The sequence below is a fragment of the Cupressus sempervirens genome, chromosome 11, assembly GCF_028749045.1.
Source record: "Cupressus sempervirens isolate cs-2001-9-10 chromosome 11, ASM2874904v1, whole genome shotgun sequence".
NCBI lineage: Eukaryota > Viridiplantae > Streptophyta > Pinopsida > Cupressales > Cupressaceae > Cupressus > Cupressus sempervirens.
The window spans coordinates 688,828,248-688,842,454 of NC_143128.1; the positions used below are offsets into that span (position 1 = coordinate 688,828,248).

At 36.3% G+C, this 14,207-nt stretch overlaps 1 protein-coding gene across 5 annotated transcripts in view; it reads right to left on the reverse strand.

Moving 5' to 3' along the window:
* Positions 1 to 14,207, reverse strand: part of SPY (Tetratricopeptide repeat (TPR)-like superfamily protein) — a 97,176-nt gene that overhangs the window by 10,552 nt on the left and 72,417 nt on the right. For all 5 annotated transcript variants that reach the window (XM_089811832.1, XM_089811833.1, XM_089811831.1 and 2 more), the window contains exon 12: positions 891 to 1,089. In XM_089811832.1, the coding sequence (XP_089667958.1) occupies positions 891 to 1,089 (199 nt within the window). The remainder of the gene's footprint in view (positions 1 to 890; positions 1,090 to 14,207) is intronic.

Below are 14,207 nucleotides of genomic sequence, written 5' to 3' on the forward strand. Positions count from 1 at the left end.
ACAGTGACAAACTTTGAAAGTATTATGTCCTCAATAGCAACTACGGAAGAAGAATCCTTTCCCTGCTCCTAAGAGGACACAGGCCATCTCAGGCAATGACTAAAATTGGGAAGATATAGGAATCCCAAGACTAGCAGACTTCATTGATTCTAAGATATCATCAGTTATCCCATTTCTTTTGATGGTAAAAGCAGAATGTACTTGGTCATGATAGCACAAAATTCCTAAATACATGCGGAAAAATATTCTACTGCCTTATGACCAGCTTGGAAATAGGTTTCTAGATGATGCCAATAAAATCCTGGGTAAGCAATCAAAAAATGGTTTTACTCCATTAAATAAACAGGGCTTAATCAAAAAGATACCAAAAAAATAAATACTGATTTACACTAAGGCAAACCACCAGATGCGAAAGGGTGGAAGTTGCACTACTGACAGGAGAATTTGACCATGTCATAAGACATTATGAATGTGTCACACTGGTTTCTTCTGTTGCATTGTGATTTCATATGTGCCCTGGCAGTTTTAAAGTATTGAATCTAACAGATTTGGTAGATTCGCCCCATATCAAATGAAAATCTCTTTATCAACATTCCATATAAATTCATCTTCTATTCTATGCATTATTTCACAGCAAATGAAATATCTGGAAGCTCTTATATCACCTCAGCTATGTAGTGCTTGATTATGATGCTTTAATTTGAAAACAATAATACAAGTCCAGTCATCACAATTTTAGGGAACATCACACAGTTAAGTTTAATCATGTTAACTAGCAGGTTGCATCTGTATTTTATACTTGTTACGGCATTAACACTGGTTATGTACATTGAAATCATCTAATTTTTCAAAATATAAAAGTTCTGTTCAAAACAGTCAAAACATATTACCTTGACAACTGCAGAGTAAACCACCACCGTGTACTTGCTATTATCATGATATACAAGAGGTGCTTCTATGAAATATGACACAGAATGTGTGAAATAATCTGGTGATACATAACCGATTACAAGTGGCCGGTCAGGATCCTTATAATTGTCCCAAGTAGTATACTGAGGATAAAGGTTCATAAACCGTCTACCCCATTCCCTGCATGATGCATATGGTCAACAGATTTTTTAAATAAATATATTTGACTAAATAATAAATGAAAAATTTCGAAGGAATAATTTCAACATATGAAATGATTACAACAATAAATCAACAACCAAATCCATGAAATTCCAAAACATAATCATAGCTGAACGAAGGAATCATACTACTAAAGTGAACAATTCAAAATTTATGCAACTTTAAATAGAAGTATAAAACATTCACATGCATCGTAATCAAATGAGCTAGAAAAGTCGCCAACCTTGCGAATGGCAATCCATTTCCTTGAATTTGAAAAGGAAAAAGGAGAGTTGTTGGTTTCCTGTATTTTATTGCTATATCCGCCATATACTTGTAACTAAGTTATTGAGTTTGACAACTGAGGATCCTGGTCCATATCCAATCAGTCCTATTACCAGTGTAGCAAGAAGATCACTCCATGAGCATACTCAAGGCAAACCTCAGGTTGCAGGGATATGCCCTAGGCACTCCCAAGTGCTATCATGACCAGCAGGTGCAGTTTTATTAAACAAATACGAAAACAAAAACAAAACAAAAAACAGTTTTAAAAACCCTAAATGGTGCCCAAAACCCTACAATGCACCCATTATGTTTGCTGTGACAAAACAAGCCTATTTCACAGGAACTCATTCTTATTTTGATATATTGCTACTATTGTTTAAAGAACTATTAAAAATGTCTGAAGGACCAATTTAGCTTCCACACAGGACATCCTCTTTGGAGTTTGTTTTTTTAAAAAAGTTATCACTTTATTCTTTTTGAAAAGGGAAAACAACTTCAAGGATTTTTCAAAATACTTTTTCGGTGTTTGTTTTGAACTTCCACTAGTTTATGCACAAGGGACCAAGGTTGCAAGGACACCCATTGTCTGCTCTCTAGCGCTCCACAACCAACAATCTAATTTTATAAAAATAAACAAAACAGAAGAAAAGGTAATTTTACAACATTTTAAAATAATTGTTATGATTGTTGTTCGGCAAAAACAAACCTAATTTACAGAAACTCGTTCTTAACTTTTTGTTATTACCGTTTATCAGTTTTGAACAACTACTGGCATTTTCCTGAGGAGAACAAATTAAATGTGCCAAAGGAATGAATCTATCTTGTATGAAGGATATCTATTACACTATGGTAAATTGTATAATGAATTATAAAATAATTCAGTTTTGGGGAGGAAGATCAATTTTAATGATTCTTCAGAACATTTTTTGGTGTTTGTAGGGGAGAGGAATCTAGTAGTTAAGCATGTTCCTAAAGTTGTGAAAGCATTTGTTGATTTAATGCCCAGAAATATTCACAACAATTTTTGTCTTTTTTGATTAAGGGTCAAACAGGTTTTGAAGGAACCCAACACCCTACTTACAAAATGCTTCCATCAGAAAATCACCAGAAAACAATCAGAACATAGCCAGCCAAACCAAAGCAAAAAGAAACAAAACCACAAGCGTGAAAGGAGCTAATTCGGCCTCTTCAGGGCCTCAGTGTCAAGCCTTGAGAAGTTCACAGAAAGCTTTTTCATATCCCTCAGGTCTTCATTTGATTGTTCAACTGCTCTCTTGAGGTGAGCTCTAATATGGGTACTGGATCCTTTTGTATCCTCTTTAAGTGTTTGTTTGCATTTTAGCTTCCCACATTTTCTTGAACTTCTCAGTCTTTACCTTAATACTGTCTGCACTACTCTTAATAACTTTGCAGCTGAAATTGACTAAGGTAATCAGATTGTTGTTAATCCGTTTGTAGTTGGTTTTCAGGTGGAAAATTCTGTCACCAAAGTCCTTTTTGATATGTTCAATATCATTGACCACCTTATGAAGGGAGACCACAACATTTTTGCCTTCCAGTAGACACCCTAAGGCTGAAATTTTTCAAAATTGTTGTTCAGAGCATGAATTTTGATGTCTATTTCATTCAACTTATGAGAGAAGAACTTCTACAATTTGAGATTGTCCACCCCAGCATTCCTAGCCACATTTAACAAATCATTAGGTCTTTCTTTTCTTAGCTCAAGTAAATCTTTTCTAGATCTTGGGGAAAAGACGATCCGCCCTCTCTATCAATAGCAGGAATGGAGTCTTCCGTCAATCTCTTGTGCTTTGATCACTTTCACTAGAGATAGACTAAACAAGGGTTGTTTTCCTTCTTATTCTTCCCTAGCTTCCTTCCTTTTTCCTCTTAAGAGACAAAATTTGTGTCATCATCATTATCTGTTTGTCATCCACCCTCCTCAAAATATGGATTGTCTGAGCCATCTTCCTCTGAATCAGCATTATCATCATATAAGTTTTGAAATACAAGGGGGATTTTGCCTATGACTTTAAAGTTGATGATGAGTAACCATTATTGACTAAAATATATTTCTTAGATCTAAAAAGCAACCAATCATGTGATGCTACATTAGTGCACCAATAAAACAAACTTTGGTCTTACATTCTTAGGCATTTTAAGGCACCTCAGTAAAAAGCACGTTGATGTGGTGTCAAATTTGATAGTGTGGCCTCAAAACTTAGTTATGAGCAGGGGACTTGCCAAGTAACTACTAAAGAAAATTGGGAGTGATTTGAATTTTCCACATAGAATTTCAAGAAGAGTGAAGTTAGAGTGCTCAACTACTACTAGGTCCTATGCCCTAGTTCATACATATTGTAGAGTTGTATATTTTTCATTGTAAAATTTTGTACATTATTATAACTTTGACTATTCCATCCAATCAATCTCATTGTTGGTATGCTAGGGCTAGGGCCTTCCTGGGTTCTATTGGGATTGATATTGACTATCTCCCCTCGTTTCAATACTCTCTTGATACCCCTACCCATCTCCCCTCCCTTAGGAAAGAGATGGACAGTTGCATTAGAATAGATATTTATTAGCAGTGCATTCATACCACAACCCCCATGAGGGTCTTTGCCAAAAGATTGCTTTCTCTATTAAGCACTTTGTGAGCCTCAAGATGGCATCACTATCCATCCTTTATAGACCTCTCATCATTGGCAGCATTCCCTCAGGATATGTTGGGATTGACCACTAGTTGGACAAAATGCAATAGAATATGTACTCTCAACGAGGTGGAGTCTGAGAAGCCATTAATCTTTTGACTGCCTTGTCTCTCTGCTCCTTCAAGTTTATAGATCAAAGGTGTGTCGCTCTTTATCTACAAGAGGCCATCTCTCTACAAGATCACTCTCTTGAACACCCCTTGCATCCTCTATCTGATTATCTCATCACCTACTCCTTTCCTGGGACGATGTGTGGCACAAAAAGGCAATTAGCTTCACCTTCCTATTCTAAGTCTATAAAACCCCTCAAATCTTACTCTCACAGATCCACTCACCCCAATCAGGTGGGTCACCCTCAGATAAAGCAGCATCAATGTCGCTTCACAACCACCATTGCTTACATAGCTTATCATTTGGTTTTCAAGGTTATTTTGTCTCCTGAGTGCCCTAGTTTTGATCAGTGGCGGTTGTCTTCTAAAGTGATGCAAACAATTTGACACTCAACTAATGAATAAAAAATATATATGCAAACGTCATGCAGATCCAAATGTTTGTGATAAACCATCACGTCACAAGGCATCTCCAAAACATTTTCAAATTTGGATCTATTGAAGGCGAGTTTTGTTTCTACCACATTTACTAACATGTTAATGAATTATTAAAATATTTTACAAAAGGATTTTATACACAATCATGTTGAGAAATTAGCCACCAATGGAGTATATGGAACCAATAAAATTCAAAGAAAGCCCAACAAGTCTAGCCATTAATCCTAGATGATGCCCAGTGGCCTCATGTGGTTTCTGTCTTGAGTTTCAATGAGGCTATCAGTTGTTTGATGTAGTTTGCTAACAGAGATCGACCATGCTTTGGGGAAACATATGATAACATCAACACCATGATAGAAAAAATAAGGTTCATAACAACACAAAAAGAAAATGACCATATAGAAATCAGCTATAAATCTCCCTAGCATATGCATTATCTCCTGAATATTATAGCCTTGAGATACTCTCTTCTATGAACAACATATGGTAACGTTGCTAGTTAAAACAAGTGAAAAAAACCTTCTAAGATACAGAAGCTATGGAAAATGCTTACAAAAATTTTGGTAAGTTCATCTCATAATATTTGTGCTCTTTGAGACCAATGCAACAAAGATTCCCACACATGTCACCTCCACAAGAAAAATTATGTGTTCCTCCGATTTCTTGCAATCAGCATTCTATCATACATAAGCTTCTTCTTTTTTTAATATTCATGGTACTTACCATTGTTTTGCATTTTTCCTCTTTATATTGACTTTCAATCACATTTATTTGATCACCAATTAAAATTTCTACTACTGTCATCCACTTCATTTGGCACACATTCTAGCTTGCTTTATGCGGCAAAATTGAATTGACTTATGATCTAAATCAATAAATGGGGACCACATCTTAATGGTTTAAAAAATATCATCCAATCATATGCTATAGGTAGAGTAGAACTAGATGTCATTGAATGTTTTTGAATAGTAATCAATCAAATGTCATCTTGTGTGAGTACTACATTGAGTCCTCTATCAAATGCATTAGTGCAAATTTCAAAAGGGTGTAGAATGCCAAGCAACATCAAGACAAACATACAAACAAATATAAGTTTGGTGTACATGATGTGATTTAATATACATGAAAATGCAAGAAAAAATCTATTGCTTTAGTTTGAGTCTAACAATATTTCACAATTCAGTGATGTTGCACGAAATTAGCCAAGTTCCAATCAACTTAAATTCCTTTGGATCTAAATGGATGTCTACACAAGAAATGTTACTCCAAATATTGGATTTGTAATGTGTAAATGATAAACTTAATGAAGTATGCCCATAAATTGTGTCATCATGGAATGTCCAAGATGTGCAAAATACGCTTCATGTGTTCCTCTTATGTCATACTAAAGATGATGATATCATCAATATCAATAATCAAGGAGTCAATGAAGGGGTGCAAGATGTCATTTCATACAGTGCATGAATGTTGGTGCATTGATTAAGCTAAAAAGCATTACCAGTCATTTGTCTAGTCCTCCTTGGTTTTGAATATTGTTTTACAAATGTCTTTAGTATGCAATAGCATCAAGTGCTATATTAACAACTTGGGGCTGGTATTGCTAGAGTATTGTGCACAACAAAGTTGATCCAAGGATTGACCATCAACAAGGGAACCCAATTTTTCATTGTGATCTCGTTGAGACAACAATAGTTGTTGCAAAGGCACCATGTTGCATTTTTCTTTAGCAGAAGGACTATAAAGTTTCCACATGGAGAAGACTTAAGTTTGATCTTGTATGAAGATCTTTTCTAGAAAATAATCTGACTTGTCTTGTTCAAAACTGAAAACTAGTTATGAATATATGCTCTTTGATGTTTCTTGATATCTTTGAAATGCAAGATTGAATGTTCAATATGCTATTGTGATGACTACTATAACAATGCAATGCCTTTGTAATTGATTAATTGATTACAACAGTCATCGGTCATATAAATATGAGATATGGGGGTCACGATCATGAAGGGCTGTGACTCCCCCATGGCAATTGCCACGAGGAGTTACAGTCATTCATGATCGTGACTCCCTTATATGTTCGACTGGGAGTATCAAGCTTATAGTAACTAATGATAGTTAAGACGATTCAAGATATTGCTTAAATATGAATCAATCGATACTTGACATTTCAAATATATATAAATATTTTGTGATTTAACAATAGTATATAGAATTATACATATGTATGAATATATATAACAATAGAGTGTGTATATATATATATATTTGTATGTGTCGTTGTCACAAATATATATATTCATCAATATATTGAATTCCTATTAATGATAAGAATGCTTCAATCTGAATGAAGCTATATTCTTAACACTCCCTCTTAGAAGAAAGAAGATTGAAGGCATACTACCTAGTCATGCACTCATCTAAATCTTTATCACTATTCCTATTTGATTCGGAACTAAATCCAGTGATAAAAACCGTATCAAGACATCAAAGACATTCTGAGCTTTTAATCCAATGTAGTCAATCTTGATTCATCTATCATCATGTATTTCAACAATTTAGAGACACATGACGATAGGTCAAACCATTGTTAAGATTGTCACCTTACATTAATGACCTCACCCGCATGAAAGATCGTCACCTTTCTTGCCACAAGATATCCACAATATTGCAATAGTGATTTTATTAAATATTCAATAACAATTTACATAATATTGAATTACAGTTTAAGTATACCAAGTTTGTTCTTGAAGTATTCCAATTTCAACCTCACAAGAGGTTTGGTGAATATGTTTGTCTTTTCTTCTTCAATGTTAATGTACTTCAGTTTGATAACATCTCTGTCCACCACATACCTATATAGTGGTAAGGAATCTCTATATGTTTAGACCTATTATGAAAAAATGGATTAACTGAAAGTCTAAAGTAGCTTTGATTGTCACAGTGAATTATGGTGGATTCTAGCGGTTTTCCAAATAATCCGTATAATAGTTTCTTTAGTCAAACTGGTGTTGATGTCAGTTTTGTACCACTACATAACATATGGCAATTGAATATTTGATATAGAATACCAAACACTCAATCCCTCTCTTGAAAAGTAAATACTAATGAAGAACATGAGAAAAACTCCAAGGTTCCTTACACATGTGGATACTAACTCAGTTATAAAAATGTGATTTATTGGTTAATCATGTAGGCGGACTTATGTTGTTCTTTGAAGGATATTGGACTTCTATTGTGATAGTGATGAAATCTATCATTGCAATGTATACTAGCGCCAAATGATGTTGATGGTGAAGATGGAGGGTACGTGTGCCAATAACGCTCCTAGCTTTCTAACTTTCTTCTTGAATGAATTCCAACTACTGAACTACCTGTTGCTTTACTTCTACTCCTATGAATGGAAAGATTAGCAAATCGACAGGGATCAAATCTAATGAAAGCTTACTAGTGGCAATGATTCAAGGGAAAAAAAACTAGATTACCATGCAAGGCTTCCTAACAAGCCGCTAGGATGCTAGTGACCTAGTTTATGGATCCTTATCAAACATCCACTAATATCACCATACATCTATCCATCTATGCTTACTCTTGCTTAACAACTTTCTTGAAATAAAATCTACTTTAACAACTTCAATGGAATTTAACTTTAACTATTGGAAGTAAAAACCATGCAATAACACCAAGTGTTCTTAATCACCATGCAAGACACAACAATGATAAGAGAAGCAATTTTGGTATTATCTTAAGCAACAATTTTTTTCAACCATTGGTAGTAGAAACCATGCAATAACACCAAGTGTTCTTAATCAACATAAAAGACACAACAATGATGAGAGAAGCAATTTTGCTATTATCTAAGCCACAATTTTCTTAAACCTTTACAAATGAGAGCAAATGGCCTTATATAAGGGCCAAAAATACAACCAACGGTAGAGATTAAGAGGCAAAATCAATGATCCATATCAAATCCCAAAAACCCTAATTAGAGTTTCCACCCCATCAGCCAATGAGAAGACACCTCCTCATTGATGGACCAACGAAAAAAAGGAAAAGTGGCAACCAATGAGAAGGCACCAAAATGGTTGCCAATCAGAATCAGACACCTATCCTACCCAAGAAGAAAGGAGAATTTTCCACTTGGGCTTACATCAAATGATCCTCTAATATAATTCTACCCTTTTCTTTCATCTTCTTAGCCAAGGCAATGAACTTGGCTAGCTGTCATTGACTTCCTTAATGGGAGGGCAAGGCGTGCGCTTTATCTTGAGCTCAGCTAAATTCATCATCTTGTTCGCCACTTACAGTGTCTTCTCATGATCATTCTCATTGTCTTTCACATATTCGATAAAGGCACTGAGGGAGGCAAGGGTGCCCAAATGCTTCTTCCTAACAGCTACCTTCCCTAAGTCATCCAATCTCGATCCAAACTCTATCTCATTGACATTCTCCTCTTTGATATCTTCAAAATCAAGTGCAACCCCAACATTGCCCAACATGGTTGAAATGGAAGTGTCAACGCCTGGGCTATGCTGTGCAATCTCATTTTGTATCTTTTCAAGTATCTTCAAAATGATGGTCAAGGCAACATACCAAGACTCCACCATACTCATTCCTCCTTCATCCACCAACTTGGTTCTCTCCAAATCTCTCTCTAGTAGGCCCAATAAATGCCCGTAACCTGGGAATGGCCAAGTCCTTGACTAGAAGGAAATCTTTCCATTCCCCTACAAATGTTCTTGGCCTCCAACTTTATAATCCTCTTGTTTTCCTTCCTCAACCTTTCTCTAATTGAAACCATGCCTTCCTCGATCTCCTCACATTCCATGTCATCCGTGATTCTTCCCAAGTTATGCTCTACTATCTCATACTCTTGGGCTACAATCTCATCCATTGCCTTGCTAACCTTTCGTATAGCAATCTAAACTTTTCGGTGACCCTCATCATCACTCTTGATTACCTTTGCCATTGTTTTTTGCAATTTTTTTTTGTTTCTCACTATCTTCCTTTTCCACTAACCCTTGAATATCTTGAACTATTCGGACAGTCACCACCTCGCCTCTTGTCATAAGCATTTTCCTTAACCATAGTGTTGCAGTACATCTCCCCAAATCTGGATTCGGTTTGACTTAGCAAAGCATCACCAACGGCCTCAAGCGCCTAACTTATTTCCTAAATATCAATTGACCTATCCTCTTTTTCACTATTGACTGTCACACCATCTCCGTGTTGGTTCTCCGAGAGAGGAGACTATTTGGTATTGTCGTTGTAACCACTTGATTTCGAATCAGAGCTCACCTCGACCGAGACCCTTTGTCCACTTGTATTAACCCATTGGCTCCTAGCCTCAGTCATGCTCTCCCTTGACGGTGTCACATTTTGTCTCTTTGTTGGAGGCTCCTGATGTTCTTTACTTTTCTCAAACTCCAAATTTCTCTTCTTGCTATTAACTGCTCTTTATTACTGGCTACTGCCCCAACCTTTCTGTCTGACTGACTCCGTTGGACCTTCTTCCCGTTTCATCTTCTCATAAGTAAGGCATACCTTCCAACCCTGTAATTACTTTAATTTCTCATTGTACCATGACTCAATGTGTAGATCAACTGTCCCTGTAACTGCCTCTAAGGAAGGATCATGGTGATCATTCCAATCCCCTGGACCAAATTATGTTCCATCCACTGTATCATAATATTCCCTTAGCACATTTTCATCATCTTCTAGCTGATCGGGAATATCAAGGCCTCTCCATTCGATTGCCCTCATCATACCCATTGACAATCTTGAGAAAGCTTCCTCACATGAAAGTCATCTTGTCCATTGGCCCAAAAATCTTCTACAGCAGGAACATGTTTGAATGAGTTTTCATGAGATGCCTTGATAAGACCATTAGGATCGAATCCCTATCTTTCTCTATACCATTCTAAATCCTTCTCCGCAGTTGCAAAGGCGACAGGATTGGGGCAAGTATCAATGCCTATTCCAAATGAGAAGGCAATCCCTATCTCACCTTTATGTTTCATCATCTTGTCATAATCCTCAAGTTGCCTAGCCAACTCATCAAAACTATCTTGTTGGGTGGGTACCTTGGAAGTCTCTTGAGACAAACTATACTTCCTGCTACTCTAATATATGTGAATTACGAAAATTGGATGAACCAACTCCCATGCCTCTTAACTTTTGCTTCTGCTTCCAATTAGAGTCTCTTAGCAGGTGTCCCTTATAATATCCTTATCGTCCTCATGGCAAAGGCATCATAAAACATCATATAATCTTTGGTGTTGTGCAAATGAAGCTGTAGATAGCACTTGTGCACCAAAAATTGCCCTAGCCCATTGCCAATCACTCCTATGGCCTTAAGTCTAGGATTTTCATATAGTCTCACAGTTACATAAAAAAGGTAGGATCCCATTTAAAATTGCTTTTGATTTTGCACTGTCCTAAGTTGCAACTCTAAAATTTCACTTGTAATTCTAGCCCAATCAAATTTTTTCTTTCCATTTTCAATTTCATCAATAAAATTGTACATCCAGTTCTCAAATTGCATACTGTGAGCCCGCCCATGATTCAGCTAAGAAGCACAATAAGGTTGTCATACTCTGATTTAAAATTTGACTTTGTGAGCTTTGACAACTTGGTAACTCCCTTCTTGCCTTCGTGTAACCAATTTTGTTTTAGATGAATGATGTAGGCCTCCTGATTATCTTGAAATAACTTGGCTGCCTGATCCATCATTACCACTCTCATGCCTTTATGCTGGGGAATATTGAATACTTCTTCGACCACTTGTCCACTGACGTTAGCCAACACTCTTCCCTTCATCAAATATGATGGACTTGGTCACAATATCAAACTGGGATGCACACTCCATTACCAATTCTGAACAAGGCAAGGTAGGAGGCAAAGCCGCCATGTGTACGATTTCACTCTTGTAGAACTTCATCGCCATCGGGGATTGTCCTTCCTTCAATCTATCCTTCAACTGCACCATGTTCACCATGCCGATACTGGTCACTTATTCGCCTCACTTTCGGGAAGAAGGTGGTCTTAAGTATCATGTTTTCCTTGTCTTTTTTGGAATTCGTTCCCTATGGGTTCTTGTTTACACTAACATCTACCATCCTAAACACTTATTTCTACCCCTTCGTTCTAAATGATATGGACTACACTTATCAATCTCCAAACTTCTTTCCATCAATGGAATCTAGCTTATTTTTGCCTCTTCAAATCCTATCTCTACACTTATCAATCTCCAAACTTCAATCCTAGGGGGGGGACTACCACTTATTTCTGCCTCTTCATTACCTTAGGATGGACTACACTTATATCTCCCAACTTCAATTCTAGGGTGGTCTAGCTTAGTTTTGCCTCTCCAAATGTCCTATCATGAAATCTACATTTATATCTCCCAACTTCAGCCTATCAATGGAAATGATGAAGTGGTGGATGAATAGTGCAAAAAGAAGATAAGGGAAACAAACCAAGCAAGAACAAGGAATAAAATCCGCCTTTAAAACCAATCTTCACCTCTAAAAATGAATGGCAATTTTAACTTAAATCTACCTTTACCAATAATCAGGCCTCTTCAAGTTCAGATCTAATCTCAAAAAATTCAATCCCTCTCCAAAATATGATGCCCTGGCAAATGAATTGCTTGCAAAAATCTGCTCTTTCCACTAAATTTTGACTTCCTTGTCAAAATCGCCCAGCTTAAAGAAAAATCACTGCCCTACGGTAGAAAAGCTTGCTCAAAATCAGAATTTTGACCTCCTAAATCTGCCCATAATTGCAAAAAATCAAACCCCAAATCGCCTTGCCTCTTCACCAAACAAAATTGCCATAGCTGGAGGAAGAATTCATTGCCAAAGAAGGAAATCTCAGACCTCAAAAAATCGCTCAATTCTACAAAATCAAACCCTCAACTCCAAAATCGCCTTAGGGCAGAAATCGCCCAACCAAGGAGGAGAAAATTGCTGCCAAAGAATGGAAATTTTGTCCCCAAAAATCGCCACCAAGGAAGAAATTGCCTAGTTGGAGGAGAAATTTGCACAACCAAGGAAGAGGAGTGGGAAAGAATGAGAAAATAAGAGGGGGGAAGCTCCTTCTTATATCCTCCTTTTGATCTCCAAAGTGGGCCAACTTGCCTGGAGTGAAACAAAATTTAAGTTAAACCCCCAAAGATGGCCCAGTTTTAGATGAAACATTAAAATTATTAAGCCCTATAGCAAAATTGGCCTATTAAATTCTCAGTTTGATCCAAAATTACAAAATAAAAACAAGGTAAGCCTAGGAGATGTCAAATTTTCATTTAACAACATTTTGGCAATTAAAATATCATTAAAATCGAATCTAGCAAGCCAAAATCAATTTTCAATTCCAAATTACCAATTTCCTTTAACATTTCTAAAATCCTCTAGGCAAAATGTCAACCAAATTAATGAGATTTTGCAATTTAATCCAATTTCAATTCAATTTTCAACAAAATATATCATTTTCCTAGCACTTGAAATTCAAACTCTAAATCCAATTTCACTATCAAAATTTCTTTTCACCGAAAAATTTTCAAGATTTTCCAAAACGACTAAATCTAAAAATTCATTTTGAAAATGCTCAAGCTCATACAATTATATCAAAAAAATTGTCGTGCCAAATATTATTTTAACCATCAAAAAAGTGTTTTTGTTGAATTCTATTTGGCCTAAGGACAAAATCACATGTTCCGGAAAATCAAGTTTCGCACTGGGTGAAAACAAACCAAATCCCCTCCTGGAGATCAAGACGTCCAAGGTGTAAAATTACCAATTTGAAACCTCTGGACAACTCCAAACTTTTGCTAAGGCAAACAAAAAAATTACAACACCTGCGAAAATTTCCAAGGCTTACCTGAAAAAGGGGGTCCCCAAAAAGTTTGGGGCGATGGTGTGAAAACCTCACAACAACTGCTTCGTGTGCTCCCATTGAAGCTGCCATATATTCTCCTTCCATAGAGCTCCGAGCAACTACTGATTGTTTTCTACTGAACCAAGATATCATAGTTGATCCAAGGCTAAAACAAACCCTGTCATTCTCTTGCGGTCAATAGTACTCCCTGCCCAATCAGAATCAGAATACCCTTGAAGTTGTAGCTCTGTATTCTCATACTTCAATCCAAGTCCAATAGTTCCTCTTAAATATCTTAAAATATGTTTGGCAACTATTAGATGAATCTTCTTGGGTTCACACATGAAGTGACTTAATGTATTTATGGCATAGCAGATACTTGGTTGAGTGTTTACTAAGTACATAAGAGATCCAACAATTTGTCGATAGTGAGTAGGATCTACTGATTCTGAGTCTGCAGTTTCACTTTTAAGCTAATGGAAGTTACTTTCCATTGGAGTAAATAGTGGTTTATAATCCATCATCCCAAATCTGGTCAATATATCTAAAGTATACTTTTTTTGATTCAAGAAGATGTAATTTTCCTTCTATCATGCTTCTAGACCCAAAAAATAATGTAGAAGTCCTAGATCCTTCATGTCAAATTCAGCTATGAGATTCAATTTACACTTGGCTCTAAGAT